Source organism: Lissotriton helveticus, chromosome 1_1 (genome assembly GCF_964261635.1).
Source record: "Lissotriton helveticus chromosome 1_1, aLisHel1.1, whole genome shotgun sequence".
NCBI classification, from domain to species: domain Eukaryota; kingdom Metazoa; phylum Chordata; class Amphibia; order Caudata; family Salamandridae; genus Lissotriton; species Lissotriton helveticus.
Window position 1 is genome coordinate 1,298,977,301 of NC_136057.1, and position 23,188 is coordinate 1,299,000,488.

Below are 23,188 nucleotides of genomic sequence, written 5' to 3' on the forward strand. Positions count from 1 at the left end.
GTGGTTGTGTGTGTGGTTGGGATGTTGTGTGTGTGGTTGTGTGTCTGTGGTTGTGTGTCTGTGGATGTGTGTCTGTGGATGTGTGTGTGGTTATGTTGTGTGATTGTGTGTGGTTGTGTGTGGTTGTGGTTGTGTTTGTGGTTGTGTGTGTGGTTGTGTGTGGTTGTGTGTGGTTGCGTGTGATTGTGTGTGTGGTTGTGTGTGTGGTTGTGTGTGTTTGTGTGTGTGTGTGTGTGTGTGTGTGTGGTTGTGTGGTTGGGTTTGGTTGTGTGTGTGGTTGTGGGTGTGGTTGTGTGTGTGTGATTGTGTGTGTGGTTGTGTGTGTGGTTGTGTGTGTGGTTGTGTGTGTGTGGTTGTGTGTGTGGTTGTGTGTGGTTGTGTGTGTGGTTGTGTGTGTGGCTGTGTGTGTGCTTGTGTGTCTGTGCTTGTGTTTGTGGTTGTGTGTGTGGTTGTGTGTGTGTGGATGTGTGTTTGTGGTTATGTGTGTGTGATTGTATGTGGTTGTGGTTGTGTGTGTTGTTTGTGGTTGTGTGTGTGTGGTTGTGTGTGTGGTTGTGTTTGTGTGTCTGTGGTTGTGTGTGTGTGTGGATGTGTGTGTGGTTATGTGTGTGTGATTGTGTGTGTTTGTGGTTGTGTGTGTGGTTGTGCGTGGTTGTGGTTGTGTGTGTGGATGTGTGTGGTTGTGGTTGTGTGTGGTTGTGTGTGTGGCTGTGTGTGTGTGTGTTGTGTATGTGATTGTGTGGTTGTGTGTGGTTGTGTGTGTGTGGTTGTAGGTGTGGGTGTGGTTGTGTGTGTGTGAATGTGTGTGTGGTTGTGTGTGTGTGGTTGTGTGTGGTTGTGTGTGTGGTTGGGTGGTTGTGTGTGGGTGGTTGGGTGGTTGTGTGTGGTTGTGTGTGGTAGTGTGGTTGTGTGTGTAGTTGTGTGGTTGTGCGTGTGGTTGTGGTTGCGCGTGTTGTGTGTGTGGTTGTGTGTATGTGCTTGTGTGTGTGGTTGGATGTGTGGTTGTGTGTATGTGGTTGTGTATGTGTAGGTGTATGGTTGTTGTGTGTGTGTGGCTGCGGGTGTGGTTGTGTGTGTGGTTGTGTGTGGATGTGTGTGGTTGTGTGTGTATGTGTGGTTGTGGTTGTGTGTGTGGCTGCGGGTGTGGTTGTGTTTGTGCATGTGTGGTTGTGTGTGTGGTTGTGGTTGTGTGTGTGACAGTAATACTAAAAGCATCTCAAAATAAAGGAACACAAACATCGAGTTTGTGGAAAGAGAAAGCACGTTGTAAGTCAAACGGGCAGGAGCAAAGCATTAACCCAACATGTTCTTTGATGTTCTTTGAATGAGAACATCAAAGGGGCATCGCGAAAGTGATCGCGGACGAAAGTGAAAGTGATCGCGGGCGCTCAATGAGCATGACGAGGTTTGCCATATGGCGCCTCTGCTCCTAAGCGCGCGCACATGCACTGTAGCTCTAGGCTGGCCATGGTAGCATTTTTTGAGCCCTCACTAAAAGTCTCGCCATATCAGCACATGCGCTGGGTCAGGCGAGACCTAAAAAAGACCCATCTCTGTGGCCTTTCAAACCCAACCTGAAAAAGCTTCAGATGACCTGACTATCTCTTGCCTGCTTAATGACCTCCTTATCTGCATGTATTGTCCCCTCTTGCAATTCTGTTCTCTCCTCACATGACATTCCTTCCTCCCTCCCCTTCTCCTCTCCCCAAACTTCACTCCCCACCTCCTTCATTTTCGCGGGCACTTATGTAAAAATCGTGGCATTTTTACCAAAAGTGCTGATTTCGCAGCAAACCGCGAAATCGCGAAATCCTGGAGACATCGGTACATGAGCACCAGTTTTGTTACAGATGGACACATTTATTTTTGTTAGGCATGGGGAGATTAAGCGATTTGCCCGGAATCACAGGATGATGAGGGCCCCTGTTGGGACTCGAACCCGGTTCTGCAGCTCCGAGATCGACCGCTCTAGCGTTAAGGCTACATCATCTTTAAGAGAAAAAAAATCCTGCATGTTCTTTTGATTCTCTACATTACCTCCATAGAAACTAAACTCGCTCTGCAAAATAAAAGGCTCAGGTTTGTCAGTTATCAGCTGATCCAACTTCCAAGGCATAAGGAAAATTGATAGGAATGGCAAAACACAATGTTAATCTTGCAAAAAAAAACAAAAAAAAACACAACAGTAATCACTACAAATTGTTTTCCCAAATCTAATAATATTTTGTACTGTCTCCGTCCATGTATATCGAAATCCCTGTGTGACTACCTCCAAATCGGAGTTCCGTCATGTTGGCAAAGCTGCTGCACTTCCATTAATTTCTAGCAGAAGGCAGCTTTGCACCTGGATTTACATCTAAAATATTAATATCATAAAGGTGCTTAATACTGAATATAATTGTATTGATACTATTAACGTGTTAACACTGCCAATGGTGATATTCTTTTAATAATACCATTTTGTATATTTATTACAGTCATTGTGAATGCTATTGGCGTTATTGTTTTGCTCAATATTGATAATATATATATATATAATGACAGTTATGAGAACTCGCAATGATTGTTAAAACTCTGACTCTAGGCGCTATGGGCAGTGCTGTGCGAGCGTGTTTCAGGGAAAGTGTGCACCCTCACCTGGAGCAGGTACTCGACGAGCTGGTGGGTCCTGTGACGATGGGCCTGGAGGACGCGCGATCAGCGTTCGATAATCGAATAATCGAAATGATGGAGGACACCGAGGGCAGCTCGCCTCTCGCCCTGCAGAAAGAGGTGAGGAGGCCCGAGTGATGACGCGAGTGAAGGGTGGCACGGGGTATCCCCGGGGGCCGGGGTAGCATTCTTGAGAAGGACAGGTAGATAAAAGGAGGTACAGTGAGAGGAAAGGAGGTGTAGGGGAGATTGAAGATTGTGTGGCCTTTGCTCCATGGCCTAGTCGATCAGTGGGCACAGAGGACACGGGTAAATGGGCACAGAAGAGCAGGGCTGACGCTAGGCGTGGGCAACGTGGGCAGCTGCCCAGGGCCTCGCACTCAGCCCACCAGCATGGGGCCTGCACCGATTGTGTGACCTGTTGTTTCCCTGTCTCCTTGCAATTAGGGTCCATGGGAGGGGCCCCCTCTCCGGGCCTCTCAGGGATGGTGTTGGGGGGCCTAGGTGAGGGAGACTTCCTCTTGTCTCAATTTCAAGTAGACCCTTCAGAGACACCTCGGGACGCCCATTGTCCAGCATTTTAGCGCCCCCACAGTTTTAACTTTCAGCCCACAAGCAATTCTCACACCTTCAGCCTGATAGGTGTGAGAATTGCTTGTGGGCTAAAAGTTAAAACTGTGGGGGCGCCAAAATGCTGGACAATGGGCCTCCCACAGTGTCTCTGAAGGGTCTCCTTTCAAGGGGTCACTTAGAGGGGCCTCGCACATTCCCTTTTGGCCCAGGGCCCGGCAAATCCTAGAACCGGCCCTGCAGAAGAGAGTGTAGTTGTAGTAAAGTTTACGGAGGAGGGGTTAGAAGAGGTATAGAAGGCACGGAGGCCAAAGAAATTGGGCCTACAAAGTGGGTTATAGGTATACCAAAGGGTGCAGCCAGGTATTCATGCTGGAAAACGAGAAAAACCCCACGTGGTGTGCGTGGGCTGTATGAAACGACGTCACTCTCAATAATATCGACCTACAATTATATTAAATCCAGGGGCTCACCTACCACGAATATATGACGTTACAACGAATTCCGTTGCAACGCATGCCTTTACCACGCATGCGTTACAACGGAATTCGTTTTCCACGCATTACATTTACCACAATTACTAGCGTGGTGACGTCATACGTCGTTAAGAGAAAGCGGAAGTTTATTTTCCGTTTTCTCTTAAACGACGCTGATACCCGACGTGACTTCAGGTGAGTTTCTTTTTGGGGGGGGGAGACCCCCCCAAGCCCCTCTTTTTTTACTTTTTACCTTTACCACATATACCTTTACTACAAACCTCGTAGTAAAGGTATGCGTGGTAAAGGCTTTCGTGTTAACCACGCATGCGTTGTACTGCATGCGTGGTTAACGATTTCGTTGTAAAGGCTTCGTTGTAATGGCCGTTTCCCACCTACCACTAGGTCAGATAACTAACCACATGAAGTACTGCATTTATCTATTATCCTTAACTATTATACTTACCTTGCAGTGTTGGTTTACGTCCATGTAGAGCGTGCGATATGTGTCATGCGATATCATGCATATCATATAGTAGGGCTCGTGGTGCTGGAGTGGTGAGGGGGAGCTGGCCTCGTGACCAGTGAAAGCAGGCATGGAAGTGGAAGGGGATGCGGCACTGGAATGAGGTGGGGGAGGGGTTTCTGGAGGTAGAGGAGGTACGACAGAGGTCCTTGGAACCCCGCCCATTATTCTACCTGATTTCTCTGCTCTTCCTAAATCTAGACCGCAGCCGCAGGGGACAGCCCTAGGCTTGCTTATATTTATTTTATTTGTTGAGTTTTATATAGCGGGAACTTGACCCGAAGGCATCAGAATGCTTCACAGAGTATGTATAATAGTAACTCTGTGGGTTACATATTGGGGAGGGTATAAAGACATAATGGCGGTACCTAAACGAAATTTAGCAAAGGTATTAGGAGCAGTAACTGATACAGTTTTGCGGTAGAAACAGTATATATATATATATATATATATATATATATATATATATATATATATATATATATATATATATATATAACATTTAACAACGCATAGTAGCAGGTGCATAGGATTAAATGAGGAATAAGTAAAAATACATTGTAACCATAGTATAACAGAGTTACAGCGTGCAGTAAAATGGCTGGGCGCTATAGTTCAGTGGTAGCCAAGGAGGGGGCTCATTCTACCGTAATTCCTCTGTGTTGTGCTGTGTCTGCATTTGGGGAGCATGTCCTGGCGCTCTGTACTGACCGCTCCCACTGATTTCTCAAGTATGTTTGCTACCGGTGCATACATACCTTGCAACTCTCTCATTCTCACCCCTGCTGTCACTGCTGGATATACTCTGAGAGTTCATGCCCTGGACTCTGTCACCTAACTCTGCCCCGCTCCCTCTCTTCTGCCCCAGGTGTACGCCCTGTCCGACATGCCCTGGGACTCGGTGCTCCTGCGGCGCTGCTATGAGAGGGTCTTTCCCTTGCAGGAGGGTCTGAGAGGTCTGGGGGACCGGTTCGACCTCCGCGCCGTGGACTGGCTGCTGTTCCGGGCACAGAACCTCATGCAGCAGGTAAGCTGAGGTCAAGGGTCAAGAGGTCAAGGCATGCCACAGTTAATGAGGTGAGCGGGCCAACATCTGTGAGAGAATCTGTTCACACCTGACAGCAATCATCTCCTGGGGCCTGGAGCAAAGCGGCTGCACACCGGGCTAAAGGGGGGAATTTACCTTTTAGGTCTCACCAATCAGCTGTCTTCTTGCAAAAGACCTATTGTGAACTTACAGTGGGCTTACAGCCAGCTCACTGCTTCCCATAGGTTGTCTTTAATGTCATTTGCTTGCTTCTCATTGGGTGGGTTGCCCTCCTCATTTCGTGTTTGTCCCTCCCCAGGAGCATCGCCTCTTTACTATTCCTTTGATTTACTAACTAGCACTACTCACATTTAGGGAAGTACTTTTGATTTAGCACTGTATGAGGATGCATGTCTTTTCTAGTTCTCCCCCTCATGTGCAGCTTTCCCCCATCAAAAACCCACCTGAGTTGAGTTGATCCCCATGCTTCCCAGGTGGTCTGTAAAAGGACAGAAACAGGGATATTTTTCCTGTCATATAGCAGAAGCACAAACTCTAAGGGTTGTTTTTATCTCCTGCATTCCATATCTTTCATGAAAGCAAAGCTTCGGCATATAAAGGCTTTTAAGGCACTGGGAGAAGGGCCACTCGTGTACTCACTCGCTGTCATCTGAGGCAGAAGGTGTACTTACCATTACACTTCTCATGCAGGATCATAAATCTGCTCCTTGAACTACCTCAGTGGGACAAATAGCTGAATGCTATGAAATATAAATATGGCCTTAGCAGGAGTTGCCATTGCGTTCTGCCTCCTTATTTTAAAAAAAAATTCTGTTCAGAGTTTTATGAATGAAAATTATTTGAAAAATAAATCATACCATTTATCAAAATTTAAAACACTGACTTCAATGTACAGTTTAGATATATGCTTGCTTTTTGTTCATTATTTTTCAATGTTTTTTCTTTTAATTTTTCTAAACCAATACTGACAAACAATGGCAAAGTCAACCGCTCAGCGCTCACATTATAAAGGCGAGATCTATTGGCTTTGCCAATGATTTTTAAAAGGGTGTGACTGCTTTGAGATATTTTTTGGGTCACCTAGTAAGGCCTATTCAGCACTAGCCCTGGGTGGAAAAGCTGAACTTACAGGGGCAAGCTGGACCTAGGTTGGAGACGTGTGGTGTGAATCGAGGGCCAGTACTATAATATTGCTCAACGGTTAGAGGATATTTAGATATTATTCCCAGGGTAGGATAGCTGTGAAGTACAATCCCCAATATTGGAGAACTGTGTTAAAACAGGCCTCTGGGCCAGGGCAGTGAGACAGAGGGATACATGTGACGTCTGTGGGATACATGAGGCTGCTGTGAGGTACAGGGAGGTATAACACAATGGGGTAACCCAGTAACCCTCAGAGCCCGGGTGAGTATATAACAAACTACAGTGGCTCTGTCGGGGAGGTACAGGGAGTCCAGACCCGCTAAGGAATGCTGTGACCTAAAGGGACACTGCAGGCCCAGCAGCTAAGACCTCTGATGTACAGGAACATCCCCAGGCACAGCAAGGGGGGCCTTTGATCAGAAGGAACAGACAGGCTCAGGATGGGACGGCTACGAGGCATTGGAGCACCCTAGGCCTAGCTCAGAAGGGATGTGAGCCACATCTCCCCGGCAAAGGGACACGAAGGGCCCAGTACACAAGGGCTGTAGGGTGCAGGGACACCACCAAGCACAGCAAGGGAGGGTTGGGAAGTACAGAAATGTATATACAAGTCAATTTTGAGAGGGCTGTGAAAAAAAGGACCTGCTCAGAAAAACTGTCAGCAACAGAAATGCCCCCTGCCCTAGCACCGGTGGGCCTTGACATACAGACTCTTGAAGGCCCCGCATCAGAACCCCATGATAATCAACAGCGTGGGACTGTTCGGAACTAGTTACTGCTTTTACTTATGAAGCCTTCTCTGTAGTTCTTGCAGAACACAGTCTACACCTTCCAGCAGCTCCTGGGTCCTCATCTGACCGCCTCCGCTGACATCACCAGGCTCGTGCAGACTTTGGGAAAGGTAAAAGGACGGGTGCTAAAGGTGAGACCCACTTGTCTGTTTTACCTGTTGAGCATCATGAGGCACCCTATACCTCAACTGGTATAGGGCCTGTAGGTTACACAACCACACTCTGCTCTGCTGTGACCTGTACTTTACACTGGTGGCACTCCGGTGACACATGATTACCCAGGCACGGCCAGCACAGGTAAGAGCAGTGGGGCGGGGAAGGGTGGAGGGGGGAGTCAACAGGTGACCTGATAGGTAAAATAATTTAATAAATAAATAAAAACACTTACCGTGCACTTGTAGCATCGCTAACTCAGCGATGAGGTGATAGCAAGGTAAGTGGTTTTATTTATTTATTTAATTTTACCTTTTCCATCGTCTGTCAACTCCCCCCCACACACACGCCCTGCACCACTGCTCTTATCTGTGCCACTCCAATTTGTGCACCAATGGTCAAAAGGCACTTATCCCTAGGTATGCCTACTAAAGTTGCAGTCCAAGCTAAAGTGCGAATCAAGGCGAATGTCCAAAAGACGATAACCATGCAGATGGTATATTCAAATGGAGAAGTGTGGCTCACTGGTTAGAGCAGGCAGACCCTGAAGCAGAGAACGGCCTGGGACCAGGGTTCAATTCCCGACGCGGCAGGGTCGTGGACCAGGGTCAGCGGACTCGATAATTCTCACTTTGGTGCCTACTCGAGTCACGGGTTCACACTCTGCAACTCTGGGCATTAAGCTTGCTTAATCTCCACAACGGCCCCCCGCGGCGGGATGCCTGGCTTTCACCTTGGGGATACCCAGTACGGGTTATCTCACGGGGAAAAGCCAGGACGGGTTCCCAAGGCAAGCGCCGAGATGCCTCACGGTGATTCGAGCGCTATATAAGTAGCCTAAACAAAAAAACAAAAAATGAATAATTAGAGATTGATGTACGAATCACAATTGGCATACCTACTGATAAGTGCCTTTTGACCATTGGTGCACAAATTGGATTGGTACAGTCTATTTACATATGTTCTGCCCTGATGAAGTCCAATGTTTAATGGACGAAACGTGTTGGCTGATGGCTTTATAGATGGAATACACAACAATAAAGGAAGAGAAAGATATATGGGGCATATAGAGACTGTTATTTACAAATAAGTGTCATATTTGATTGTGAAATCTTAACGTTCTTTTCATTTATTTGTTTGCTTTTTTATGGTGTAACAATGATAAGTAACCAGAAAGCCCAGGACTGGATCACTTTAAAAAAACAAACTATTTTCTCACCCTACTATTCAGTTCCCTCGCAGTACAGCTCACCCCAAAACTTGTATTAAGTTTCACCCATGGGTCTATTATCACTGACCCCTTCGCTGAATAAAACCCTGCTACATGGATAACTATTAACAAATGTAAACATTTGCTGTACCTCTGTTACCTACTGAGGCACCCTGTGGTCCTTACTGTTGTCTGCATGGAGAAAACCACTAATTAGAGATCATGTCAAAATGTAATCTGATACAATTCTTCTTCATTTTATGGCTGTATCTGAATTTTTCTGAATAGTGATATATCCTGCAGAAGGCTATTGGCACCCAGGGAAAGTTGAAACATTTCCATTTTGGGAAATTTAATAAAAGACATGTACATTATCTGTTCTATTATTCACACTGTTAGCTAATTGTTATAAATTGGCACTGCCTACTTGCATGACAAGCTGTGTGGTCTAAATGAAATTAATTGTGTTTGTGTATGATACACTGAAAAGTCAAAGGGCTATCCCTGGAAGAGTTAGCCGAACGGATTGCTATCTCATTCACTCATAATCTAGTCTAGTTACTACTCAAATCACTGGTCACAAACTAATTCATAACGTTCACAGTCTTTTTATTAAGAAACATATTGGTTAAAATTTCAGTGAAGAGTCAATTGAATTCTACTGAAAACATAAAAACATCTCCTATTGTACAACAAATTAAAAAAGAAACTAAAACATTTGAGCATTTATACAACATATAAAAAAAGAAGAAAATACAATTTCTAGATTATCCACATAGTCCTACCACCAATCACAAGACAATGTTTTGAAGCAAACAATAAGAGAAAACCCCTGAAATAAAGCACTTCTTGTTACTACAGATTGTCAGATTCAACAGCCTTTACATCAATAAAGGAGCTGACCCACCTCGTTAATGTGGAAAATTTAAAAGAGGTAGCAACTAATAATGCCACGGTTAAATTAGATACAGAGCAATTTGATTGTCTGATTGGCATTATGGAGGCGAAAATCACCAAGTTAATAAAACCTTTAATGGCCAAAATTGTCACTCTGTCTGCAGAAATTGTGAAATTAGGCAGTCTCCTGGGACCTCGTATCGATAAAGCTGATAAAACTGTTGAAAAGGACCTAAGGGTTATTAAAGAGTCAACAAAGCCCACAAATGAGGGATCCTGTTCGGTAGAAAATGCAGCCCCTATACCCCTGGAAACTGCATGCAAAACTATACCACCTGCAACATGTTTAGGGAGCAAAAGAGGGACGGCAGAAGGAAAGACTGGTCGCACTGTTAACGCACAGCAAGACCTACCCCCTGAATGTGCCCCGTTTGTTGCAGTGTTGACAAATGTACCACCCTTTACAGAGGCTGGTCACCTAAATAAGCAAGAATCCCACGATTCTCTGAAGAATAAAACTGTTTCGTGGCTAAACAGAGAGTGTGGGTTTCCAGGAGCTTTATCACATGAGATTTTAACCACCAGGAGAGTCGCATGGATAGGACGATCCCAAAAGAACATCAGGGGCGATTGTGTCATCATAAATTTCAGTAATCCACTCCTTGTTAACAATGCATTGTTAAGAGCTTCCTCGCTGCCACAGTCTGAACAGGGCATTACACTTCGCTCACTGGGGTTCTTTTATAGACACTTAATTCAGCAGCCCGTTAACAATCTATGTAGGGGCAGAGAAATTGGCACCGAAGGGTTTACCAGCCGTGGGGTTCCCACATTCAATCGATACCAGCCCCTGAGTGATCTAGATTCAAATGATTGACTTGAACACGGCCGGGACCATTCCATACCTGTTGTTGAAGCTACTCCTTTGGCTGTGGAGGAGGAATGTGGGTTAAATGGAATTCCAGCAAGTATTTGTGGGGATGGAAACCTCAATGTTATGAATACTGTAGGGGTCGCTCAAGCTGGTTGTTTTGATGGTACGGTGGTAGAGAGGGCCCCACGTCTAGGAACGAGGGTCCTCAGCTGGAACATCGCCGGGTTGAAGAGCAAAGAAAATGACGCAAAGTGGAGGGAGTGTTTGACTGACTGTGATATCATTGGGCTCCAGGAAACTTGGGACACAAGGAACACCTTTTTCTTGGATGGATATGTGGCCTTCTGGTCGGCAGCAGTCCCCTCCCCTATGGGGAGGGCGAAGGGGGGTCTCTTAACCCTTATTTCACTTAAACTTGAGGGGACTTACACTAAAGTGGAGGCAGGCAAACCACACTGCCTAGCTGTGGAAATTCTTACTGAATCCTCTGGGAATTGGCTTATTGTCAACTTTTATAACTCATTTGAAAAGTGTATTTTAAATGAACATTTAGTCAGTCTATACGATTTTTTGGAGCTGTAAAATGTTAACTGTACCATTTGTTATTCGGTTATTGTGCTTGGAGATTTTAATGTTCACCGTTGTAATGGTAACTGTTTTGTATGGGATAGTCTAGGTCCAGAGAACCAAGATCATACTCATTTTTTACACACCCCGCAGGGTTTGTACTTGGAAGATTTGGTGGCAAGTAATGATTTGATTTACCCTACCAAGTCTATAGGAGACATCCCAACTTATAAAGAAAGAGGTTCCGGTTCAACAATTGATTATTATTTTTGTGAATATAGCAAGCAGGGTCAGCCAGTATAAAGTGAGCTGGTCTACCTATGGTGATCATAACCCTGTCAGGGTGTTTCTGACAGACGATCTAAAGAAAAAAGTCAAATCCAACCAGACAGCTGGAATTCATGATATAAGACCTATCGACCAAGCTCGACGACTGAAATGGTGCCGAGTGGTGCCGTTAGATTTCAGGGAAAATTTGATGGGAAAGGTTGGGGAAGATATGACCACCTGTTTGAAAGATGATGCCATAGGGGATGAGGTCCTATTGGCCTATAGCAGAATATGCACTCAGGTTGATAGTGACCTCAAAAAAACAGTAAAGGGGCAACCCAGGATCGGGGAAAAATGGTTTGATCACAACTGTTCAATAGCCCATCGGAAGTTGATGGTAGCACTGAAAGCCGTTCCGCCTGACAAAGCGGAAATTGCTGCCCTTAGGAACACTTATAAAAAAGTACAAAAAAAGCGAAGAAATTAAATTAGGGAGGAAGCCTGGAATGAGCTTTTATCAATAGACGTAATCAAAAACAGTGCCAAATTCTGGTCTGTGGTGAATAAGCCCTTTTTTCAGGATAAAAGCAATAGTGAGCTTGATTGCGGTATCCAGGAAAAAGAATGGCACAGTCATTTTAAACAAGTTTATGATGGAAATGGGATGCTGGAAGGCCCAGTTTTAAATATGGAGAAATATTCTTTGTCCTTTACAGAGTTAGAGGTAACACAGGCCATTATGCAAATGACGAGTAACAAGGCCCCAGGGCCGGATGGAGTCCCGGCAGATCTTTTTAAATCTGATGTAAAAACCTGGTCGAAGATTTTATATAATGTCTTTGTAAATGCCTGTCAGTTGGGCTTGCCCTCTACATGGGCAAGATCTGTCATCATACCCATATATAAGAAGGGAAATAGAAGCGACCCGAGCTGTTACCTTCCGATATCCCTAATTGATTCCTCGGTGAAAGTGCTTGGTAGGGTGGTCCTTGGCCAACTGACTGGTTGGCTGGAGGAATCTGGAACGTTGTCTGCGACCCAGTATGGCTTCAGAAAAGGGATGGGCACGACGGATCAATGTTTAAATTTGCAACTACTAATAGGCAAATATACGGTGGCAAAGAAAGGCCCACTATTAGTAGCCTTTATGGACCTCTCCTCGACCTTCGACCGAGTAAATAGGTCGAAGCTGTGGTCCATGCTCCTAATCTGTGGAGTAGACAAAAACATTGTCTATTTCCTAGCTGACCTGCACAGGGATTTATCTGCAACGGTGAGGTATGACCAACAGGGTAACTGTACGGAAGACATACCCATATCTAATGGAGTTAGGCAGGGGTGCATTTTGGCGCCACTGCTTTTTACATTATATATCAATAACCTAGACACGGCCCTAATTGCCTCCTATAAAGATATTCCTCGTGCAGGGAAACGCTTGATTCCCGCACTTTTATATGCGGATGATGCCGCCCTCCTAGCAAGGACGGCAGTGGGACTTCAGTTAATGTTAGACTCTTTCTCTGTTTTTATGAAATCATTAGATTTGAGTGTACATTTCTCAAAATCACATATAATGGTTATTGGGCAGAAATCCTCAAAGGTTAAAACGTTTTATTGCGAGGGACACATATTAACCAGGGTGACGTCATTCCCCTATCTGGGTGTACTATTTGATGACCAAGGATCCTGGGTAACCCAAATCACAGCGAAAAAAATCGTATTGATAAGGGCTACCCTGGCTGTACTGGGTTTTGCCAGAAAGTTAGGAGCCAGACCAATGCAGGCCCTCATCCAAATATACAGAGCCAAGTGCATTTCACTAGCTATTTATGGGGCCGAGTTGTGGGGCATTAAAAACCACAAAGAACATACAGACGGTTGAAGAAAGGTTTTTAAAGAACCTTTTATCTGTCCCCAAGACAACAGCTAATTACATTGTCCATCAGGAGCTTGGAATTGGCTTTGTTGAAGACGCCATTGCTGTGGTTCCTCTACTGAAATGGATAGCCACCTGGTTAAACCCTGATTTAGTGCTTAACCACATTATTCTGAAATACTGTATGTCACTCGACCGCGGACTGAGTATGCCCTGGCTCAAATATATTCAGAAGCTTGCAGGTAAACTGGGTCGACCAGAACTATATCACTCCCCAGAAACTTTAGTGAAGGGAGACATAAAATGGTCTAAGGAAATGTACTTGCGCATAGCCACCATGGATAGGGAACAGAGAGAGCTGGTAATGGTGACAGTAAGGGCCAACCAGCTATGTAAAACAACACTATCCATGGAACCGTATCTCGGCTATGTCACAAGCAATAATCATCGTTTCTTATTGACTAGATTTAGATTCAACCAATTTCATTTTCTCTCTGGTAATCAGAAAGGTTGGAAGAGGGCTGACGACCTTGGCCCTTGTACTTGCGATAATTTCTCGCAACAAGACATTATACATTTCCTCTTTTTCTGTGAACACCTTATTGTCATTAGGAAACGTTTTATTCTCCCAATTCTAAGTAACAAGGGCTTCGTGCAAGTGAGACCAGCCCTTCTTCACTTGCAAATGTTGACTGATGTCTGGGAAACTTTTAACATCGCTAATTTTTTATCAGCAGCTGTAAGAATCTTGAGAAAATCAACTTAAACACTATATCATGTACATTCCCTTTTTAATATCATGTCTAAAATGAAATAGTTTTTAATGGTTTTTAATGATTGATTTTATACGTATTTATGAGTCTTGATTATGTTTAATGGATTATGTATTTACAACTGTTCATATATACTGTTTTTCTTGCTTTTATGGTTTGCTCATAAACCGAATAAAGACATTTGACTGACTGTTCACATTTAATGTTTTACTTACTCTTGCATTCATTAAGAGTATATGCTTTTTCAGGTCGGTGTGTCTCTGTAGTTTTTCATGCAACATATTGCTCATTGGTAGTGCATAGTGTGGAAAGAGTCGCTCCTATGTGGCTGTGTGAGTTCAGGCTTTGTGTAGGTCACGATCAAAAGCTGTGGATTTCAGATCAAATGCAGTGGTAATTTCTCACACCGCCTGTCAGAGTCATAAAGTGGTTCAAGAGTGCGTGACAACATTTTTTTTGCAATTTGTGATTTCTTATTTGGACTGCACTAAAATGGATTGGGTAATAGTGGTTGCAATGTGTGCACTGATTTCTACTGAATGCATTGGTATGTTGTGAACCCACCTATGTATTAAAAGGTCGATTCTCAAAATACCGAATCCTAGTGGATCGCAATTTACCCTGCCTTATTTATATGCATGAAGTAGGTCGCAAATTCCTGGCCTCTATGATTGGCCAAAACCGCAGGAATTGTGAATTTCTAAGGTCAGCAGACCACCAAGTCCGTGAGTGCTTTTAAATAAAGCACATTTTTTTATGTAGCCAGCATTTCTTAAATGAAAATGCAATGCTTTTTGAAAAAAATTTAAAGTTACACAAACCTTTTGCTGGAGTAGACAGTGGTGCATTAAAAAAAAATTGTCAACATTCACAAAAGGGAAGGGCTCCCCTTTCCGTTTGTGAATGGCTTACCACCTATTTTGAGTTGATTGTAAAATATGAATGTTTTTCGATCTGATTTTTGTTGGAAAACAATAATACTTACCAACAGGAAACGTATTTGGAAGGGACGCCCTAAAGACGCCCCTTTCAAGTACCAATTCATTATTGTTTCAAAAACCCATTTAACAATTCAGACAACCTTTCAGAATCATGAATTGGGTATAGTGAATTTCAGAAAGTGTATTAGCGGTCAGAAACCCCCAGATTTACCAAATGTCTGCAACTGTTAAAAAACTTTGTACATGAGGCCCCAACGTGAGCAGGAATGCTGGGTGGGGTATTACGTGTGATATGTTTTCATACATCATCACAAACAGTATTTTAAAAGTGGATTTGTTTGACCATTAACTGGTACCCATTGCTGCAAACTTTTTTAATTTGCAGAAATTTGACTCAGACAGCAGCCGCGCCAGGAGGCGGTTTGCTCGAGACACCTTGGTTGATATCTTTCTTCCATTCCTGCTGAAGCGCCTGGAGCCCCATTGCAAGCGGGTGAGTTTGGAATGTATATATGAATTCCTTCAATCTAGCTCTGAGGGTTAAGCGCCTGCTGCAGAGATCAGTGCATCTAGAAGTTCACAGATTTAAAGCCCAGTCAGACACACACATCCTTTATCATTGCAAAGTCGATAGACCAAATACCAATGAGTTTGTTCAATGATAGCTAGGGTGATCAACCGTCTGTTAATTTTACGGATCGCCTGTAATTTGGACTTCACTTCCATTGTCTGTGAGGATCCCTTTTACGGATGCCTTTTGTCCATAATTTTGTGCCTTGCAGGGAGTAGGACTGTTCTCCTGCGAGAGGCCTCAGCTCCCTGATGGGGCCGCCTCACACTCATCCTCCTGGAGCACAAGAGAGAGCCCCACCCCGCCCATTGTCATTCTGTATGCAGCCTGATTGTCACATACAGAATGCCAATGGGCCAGTTTGAGCTGTTACAGCATGTGGAGATCTGCTCCTGCCCCTGTCTAGGGCAGGGCATTTTGTTAGGGTTAGGTGGAATAAATGTACAAAACAAATGTACAAAAACGCCCATGCTGCTATGGGAGTTTTTGTACACACTGCGGGGGCAAGCACTGGGGACACTCTCACCTCCTGTGGCTTGGTGACCTAGGCTCGATCCTCCCTCTTACCCGCCCCGGTCCGACGCAGTAACCAGTACCGTTGCGCGGAGGGCGGGGTAGGGAGAGCCAGGCACTTCCGGTAGACCGGTTAGCGGTCTAGTTGCAGGGGAGTAGGCAGGCATAAAGGTGTGTGATGCAGCGGGCACGTTTGCGGTGAGTGGGGCTGTGGCAGGGCCCATGACTGCTTTAACGCTACTTGCTGAACTATTTCTTTTAAGAACTCACAAATTGCGCTCTATTAATTTTAACTTTCTGGCATTTTAATTGACACACTGCGGGGGCAAGCACTGGGGACACTCTCACCTCCTGTGGCTTGGTGACCTAGGCTCGATCCTCACTCCTACCCGCCCCGGTCCAATGCGGTAATCAGTACAGTTGCGCAGAGGGCGGGGTAGGGAGAGCCAGGCACTTCCGGTAGACCAGTTAGCAGTCTAGTTGCGGGGGAGTAGGTAGCTATTAATTCAGATGATCCAGCGACCGCATAGCGGACGCGCGCAGCGGGCGCCGCTGATGCGCCGCTGGTGTGCCAAAGGCAAGTCCGTCTACGCCCATCCACAGCCAGTCGGGGCCCGGGGCCAAAGCCCCTGGTTGTGCCGCAGTAAAGCATCAGTACAGCTCCCGGAAACTGCTTGATCTGTGCCCGCCTATGGCGGATCTGTGCAGGCACAGCCTGGCGGGAGGTGGGAAGAGTGGGGTTTGTAGTCATTGTTCGTTCAAATTCAGTGCGGGGAGTGAGGGGGATGAGATAAACCCTCTCTTGAACTGCTGTTTGCTGAATTGCCGGTCACTTAGGAAACATAGACTGGAGGTCTACGACCAGCTGGTAGATGGTCAGGTAGATGTATTGTTTCTTTCTGAGACGTGGCTGGACTAAGAGTCGGCCCCAGGAATTGGTGAGGCACTACCCAGTGGCTATGCGATTACCAGAATAGATAGAGCTTCTGGCAGAGGCGGCGGAGTGGCGATCATCTTTAGGCATTTTAATTCAGTGCACTCTCAAGCCTATCGCTATTGCCGATAGTGAGGCAGGGATCTTCACTATTAAGGCGGATTCGAACTATATGTGAAAGGGCTCCTGATCTATACACCTCCTGGCCCGGCCAACAACTTTTCTTCTAGTTTGATGGATCACCTTACCCAACCGGCACTATGGTATGATAAGTTTCTAGTGCTGGGTGATTTTAATCTACATTTTGATGATGGGTGCTGCACGGTGGCGGGTGAACTTTGTCAGGAAATTGCTACACTACAACTTAGCCTAATGTCTGACTCCCCTACCCACCTCAAGGGTCACATGTTGGACCCCCTTTTTGCAAATTGGAGTTATATTGCTGTGTACCCCCTAGCCCTGTTCTATGGACGGATCGTTTTTTGGAGCCTTTTGCTATGAGACTATTGGGGCCAAAGATACGGTAAAAAGCAGAAAGGGGTTTAAGGTGTCGGAAATGGCCAGGTTTCTCACAGGAGAAGTTTAGCAGCGCCCTCTTGTTGGGGGCCCACCTGGCGGCTTAGATGCTGAAGGGGCAGGAAATAACTTAGATAGGCGGATTACGGAAGCCCTGGATTGCGGATCACTGACACAACATCGACAGACAAAATATCGAGAGGACAAAATATAGAAGTAAAAATATCGACTGCAAAAATATCAACTTCCTATCTTCAAACAGGCAAGTACAAAAATATCGACTCCAAAATATCGAGTGTAAAAAATATAGACTGTCAAAATATCGATTTTTTAAAATGTCTTAAAAAGTAATTTAAAAGTAATATAATAATAAATTAAATTAATTTAAACATATTTAAAATACTTAAATAAACGTAAAATTGAGAAATAATTAATATAACTAAAAAATATATATTTTAAATACATATATATATATATAGTAAAGCAATGGCGGTTCACTCTGGAGCGCTCTGTAGCGGGTGCGTGCGAGGGACCAACCACAGGTCCAAGAAATCTTTTTACCCAAAATGAAAACGCCGCACTCTGGAATTATAATTAACTCTCCTTTATTCGGCAAACTCCATCATCAGTCTGTCACGCGGCGTTTTCATTTTGGGTAAAAAAAAAAAATATATATATATATACATATTATTTACAAAACATATACAATATTTTTACCGTAGGATAGCGTAGGGGTAAAAATTACTATTCCCACTCCAAAGAGTGCAACAGTAGGGAAATCGTTGGATAGCGTAGGGGTAAAAATTACTCTTCCAACTCCAGCGAGTGCAACAGTAGGGAAAGCGTTGGATAGCGTAGGGGTAAAAATTACTATTCCAACTCCAGTGAGTGCAACAGTAGGAAAAGCGTTGGATAGCGTAGGGGTAAAAATTACTATTCCCACTCCAGCAAGTGCAACAGTAGGGAAAGCGTTGGATAGCATATGGGTAAAAATTACTATTCCCACTCCAAAGAGTGCAACAGTAGGGAAAGCGTTGGATAGTGTAGGGGTAAAAATTACTATTCCCACTCCAAAGAGTGCAACAGTAGGGAAAGCGTTGGATACCGTAGGGGTAAAAATTACTATTCCAACTCCAGCGAGTGCAACAGTAGGGAAAGCGTTGGATAGCGTAGGGATACAAATTACTATTCCAACTCCAGAGAGTGCAACAGTAGGGAAAGCGTTGGATAGCATATGGGTAAAAATTACTATTCCCACTCCAGAGAGTGCAACAGTAGGGAAAGCGTTAGATAGCGTAGGGGTAAAAATTACTATTCCCACTCCAGCGAGTGCAACAGTAGGGAAAGCGTTGGATAGCGTAGGGGTAAAAATTGCTATTCCCACTCCAAAGAGTGCAACAGTAGGGAAAGCGTTGGATAGCGTAGTGGTAAAAATTACCATTCCCACTCCAGCGAGTGCAACAGTAGTGAAAGCATTGGATCCCGTGGGGGTAAAAATCACTATTCCAACTCCAGCAAGTGCAACAGTAGGGAAAGTGTTGGATAGCGTAGGGGTAAAAATTACTATTCCCACTCCAGCGAATGCAACAGTAGGGAAAGCGTTGGATAGCGTAGGGGTAAAATTTACTATTCCCACTCCAAAGAGTGCAACAGTAGGGAAAGCGTTGGATAGCGTAGGGGTAAAAATTACTATTGCCACTCCAGCGAGTGCAACAGTAGGGAAAGCGTTGGATAGCGTAGGGGTAAAAATTACTATTCCCACTCCAGAGAGTGCAACAGTAGGGAAAGCGTTGGATAGCGTAGGGGTAAAAATTACTATTCCCACTCCAGAGAGTGCAACAGTAGGGAAAGCGTTGGATAGCGTAGGGATAAAAATTACTATTCCCACTCCAGCGAATGCAACAGTAGGGAAAGCGTTGGATAGCGTAAGTGTAGAAATTACTATTCCCACTCCAGTGAGTGCAACAGTAGGGAAAGCGTTGGATAGCGTAGGGGTAAAAATTACTATTCCCACTCCAGAGAGTGCAACAGTAGGGAAAGCGTTGGATAGCATAGGGATAAATTTTAATATCCCCACTCTAGTGAAAATAAATTAATATAAATCACATAATTATAAATTAAACAATTAATACATTTTAATTACCACTTAATAATTAATTAATTACCAATTAAAAATTAATTAACAATTTATTTAAAATAAATACCAATTAATTAATTATCTTGTTTAATTAATTATATTAAATTACTTCCCACCCTATTCCCCTATAAACCCATAACCCGCTACTAAAAATAAAATAATATTATTCACATAATTATCAATTAATCAAATAATAAAATGTAATTATCAATTAACAATTAATTAATTACCAATTAAAAATAATTGACAATTTATTCAAAATTAATACCAATCAATTAATTAATTAACATATTTAATTAATTATAATTGAATTACTTCCCACCCTATTCCCCTATAAACCCACAACCCACTAAAGAAAATAAAATATTCACATAATTGTTAATTAAACAATTAATTAACAATTAATTAGCAATTAACAATTAATTAATTATCAATTAAAAATTAATTCAAAATAAATACCAATTAATTAATTAACATATTTAACAATTAATCAATTAAAATTAATTACCAATTACATTTTAATTAATTACCAATTAATAATGAATTAACAATTAATTCTAAATAAATAAAATAACATATTTAATTAATTATAATTAAATTACTTCCCACTCTATTCCCCTATAAACCCACAACCCACTACAGAATTATATTACTCAAAAAATAAAAATTAATATTAACTTACCCAAAATTCGATATTTTTGTTGTCTATATTATGTCTAGTCGATATTATGTCCATTCTATATTTTTGATTCGATATTATGTCCATTCTATTCGATATTAACATTTTCTAGTCGATATTTTGGTAGTCTATATTATGTCTAGTCGATATTATGTCCATTCTATATTTTTTACTCGATATTATGTCTAGTAGAAATTAAAAACTCGATATTTTGACTCTACACCCTGGATTGCACCGCCCCCTGGTCATATAAATTACCGGGCAGAGCACAGAAATCGGCTCCGTGGTACTCTGACGCCTTAAGAACGGCGAAAACAGATTGTAAACGCCTGGAAAGGCGGTGGAGGAAAGATTTCCCGGACCAGGGGAGGAGGGAGTATAAAGAGGCATTGAAGAGCTACCATGGGATCATTAGGAAAGCTAAAGCAGGATACTATTTGGAGAGAATTGGATCGGCGGGCAACTCTACATGGGAACTGTTCAGGGTCTATAAGGATATAACCTCCTTGTCTGCGTCAGTGGCTCCGACTGTGGGATCAGAAGAGCTATGTAACTGTGTGGCAGATTTTTTCTCGGACAAAGTGGAGGAAATATACGCCACTTTCCCTGACTCCGCCCGTGTAGGAGAGGAGGTGATGGAGGAGACAGAGTATGTCTGTGAGGGCGAAGGGTTGAAGAGCTTCGTCATGCCCCACCCAGTAGAGCTAATTCAAATCTGTGCTAATATAAAATCGGGCTCTCCCAGAGATCCGGCACCCCTAAGGTACTGAGAGGGAGCCTGGATACCCTGGAGCCATATATTAGATACTTGGTGGAGACTTCTTTTAGGACCTGCACAGTACCTGGTTGCTGGAAGAAATCTTTGGTACTACTGCTCCCTAAAAAACCTCATATAGGCCCAGACCAACTGGAGAATCTTCACCCCATCTCCCTCTTGCCATATTTTGCCAAGGTCGCAGAGAAAGTGGTAACTATGCAGCTGACAGCGCATAATGGGAGATTGAATCTCCTGCACCCCACTCAGTCCAGATTCCGTGCCCGCTATTCTACAGAATACACCCTGCTCTTTGCCACTGAGACCATTAGACAATATGTGGACGCAGGCCAGACGCAGGCCTTGATCCTGTTGGACCTAAGTGCCGCCTTCGACACTGTTGCCCATCATACTCTGGTGCAGTGTTTGAAGAAAGGAGGTGTGTCGGACAGTGCCCTGAGTTGGCTGAAATCTTTCCTCTTGGGGCGCAGTTTCCAGGTGAGGCAGGGATAACATTACTCAAAAGTAATCGAGTTAAGACAGGGGGTACCGCAGGGATCGACCCTGAGCCCAACCCTATTCAATCTATAAGTGGCTCCTTTAGCGGAGATCGCTGATGGATTTGGGATCAGGGTCGTGTCCTACGCCAATGACACACAGCTGGTGGTCTCCCTCACACAGGCACTGGATACGGCAGCCTTCAACTTCGTAGCGTGTCTGCAAGAACTGGCCGCATGAATGGCTAACAACTGCCTGAAGTTGAATGGTAATAAGACCGAGGTGCTTGTGGTGGGGCGAGCTCCGTCGGTTTGGTCATCTGCCTGGTGGCCTCAGAGCTTGGGGACTACGCCTGTTCCCTGTGCGCAGGCTAAGAATCTGGGGGTGTGATTGGACACAAGGCTCTCTTTTGAGTACCAAACCAGGCAGGTGGCAGGCGCCTGTTTTGGAGTCCTGAAGGTCCTCCGCAAAACCCTGGATATGCTACCGACGGCTGCCAGGAAGACAATGGTCCATGCCCTAGTAACATCGCGCCTGGATTATGGTAACATTCTTTATCTGGGGGCCACGACAAAGTGTATGCTCCGTCTTCAGGGGGTGCAGAATGCAGCAGCATGGCTGGTTCTTATGCGCCCGAGGAAGGCTTCAGCGAAGGCTGCGCGGGCTGCACTCCCCTGGCTATCGATAAGGGAGAGAGTCCTGTTTAAGGCAATGTATGTTTGTCACCGCATTCTGCAGGGGACTATTTGTCGGAGCTACTTACCCCATATGCTCTTACCCGCCAATTAAGATCATGTGGGATGGGTTAGGTGTGCGTTCTTGCGACCAAGAGAGCTAGGATGGGTGGACGCTCGTTCCGCCTGTTGGCTGCCCAATACTTGAATAAACTTCCCGTGCACCTCCGGTTGGAGGATCGAGAGAGCTGTGTCAGGAAAGATTTGAAGACTTATCTTTTCCCTAGGGATAATTAGGAAAGAGGCGGTCGGGTGGATTTCTTGCAGTGACACCGCAGTGGGGGGACACACTGGCCGAGTGTAAACATGCGCTTTATAAATGTGCTTATTATTATTATTATTATGGGCCAGTTCATGAAACGAGGCTGGTGAAAGAAGTTAAAAAGAAGAGATTATAGTTCTTAAACAATCTAATCGTTTCAGAGCTGAACCATTTTTAATATTGTAAACAACGAAGCCATAGTTGCTGCTTTTTTATTTATTTTATGCAACTAGCATCCATTGACAAAGCCAACAGTCATGGCTTGTTGTAGGTCTAATGTTACTGGATGCAATAATAGGAACCGCAAAATACCAGTCGGGTGGCACATTATGCTCAGCACATATTTTTATCTTAGGTGTTTTAAAACACACCCTTAATTACATCAGACATGCCTCCAGTTTGTTCATCCCACTTAAAGCCCTGGAAACAACACCATGTCACAGTCACCTCACGTCCTGGCACTGTGCATCATGCATGACTCATGACTTCCAAGTTTTCAGATTGCCTATGAGCAGGGGCATCCTGAACCCTCCCCCACCCCTTGCTTTAGGAACTACAGCGAGGGTGAAGTTCTTTATGGGCCTCTTTTGTCTGCAACTCAGTAGACAAAGGCTCAGCTCATAATCAATGTGAAAAGGTGGATTAGTGAATAAGTGAAGGAATTGGTAAATGGCTGGATGGATTAGTGAAAGGATGAATGGATGAGTGAAAGGGTGAATGGATAGACGATGCGTGAAAAGATGGATGGATGCATGAGTGGAAGGATGGATGAGGGTAAATAGATGGATGTGTGGGTGGAACGGTAGATGGATGGGCAAAAGAG

At 44.2% G+C, this 23,188-nt stretch overlaps 1 protein-coding gene across 4 annotated transcripts in view; it reads left to right on the plus strand.

Moving 5' to 3' along the window:
- The window catches only part of NIBAN3 (niban apoptosis regulator 3), a 143,357-nt gene that overhangs the window by 92,054 nt on the left and 28,115 nt on the right, over positions 1-23,188 (plus strand). For all 4 annotated transcript variants that reach the window (XM_078681223.1, XM_078681229.1, XM_078681238.1 and 1 more), the window contains 4 exons: positions 2,585-2,772; positions 5,093-5,251; positions 7,221-7,337; positions 15,153-15,260. In XM_078681223.1, the coding sequence (XP_078537349.1) occupies positions 2,585-2,772; positions 5,093-5,251; positions 7,221-7,337; positions 15,153-15,260 (572 nt within the window). The remainder of the gene's footprint in view (positions 1-2,584; positions 2,773-5,092; positions 5,252-7,220; positions 7,338-15,152; positions 15,261-23,188) is intronic.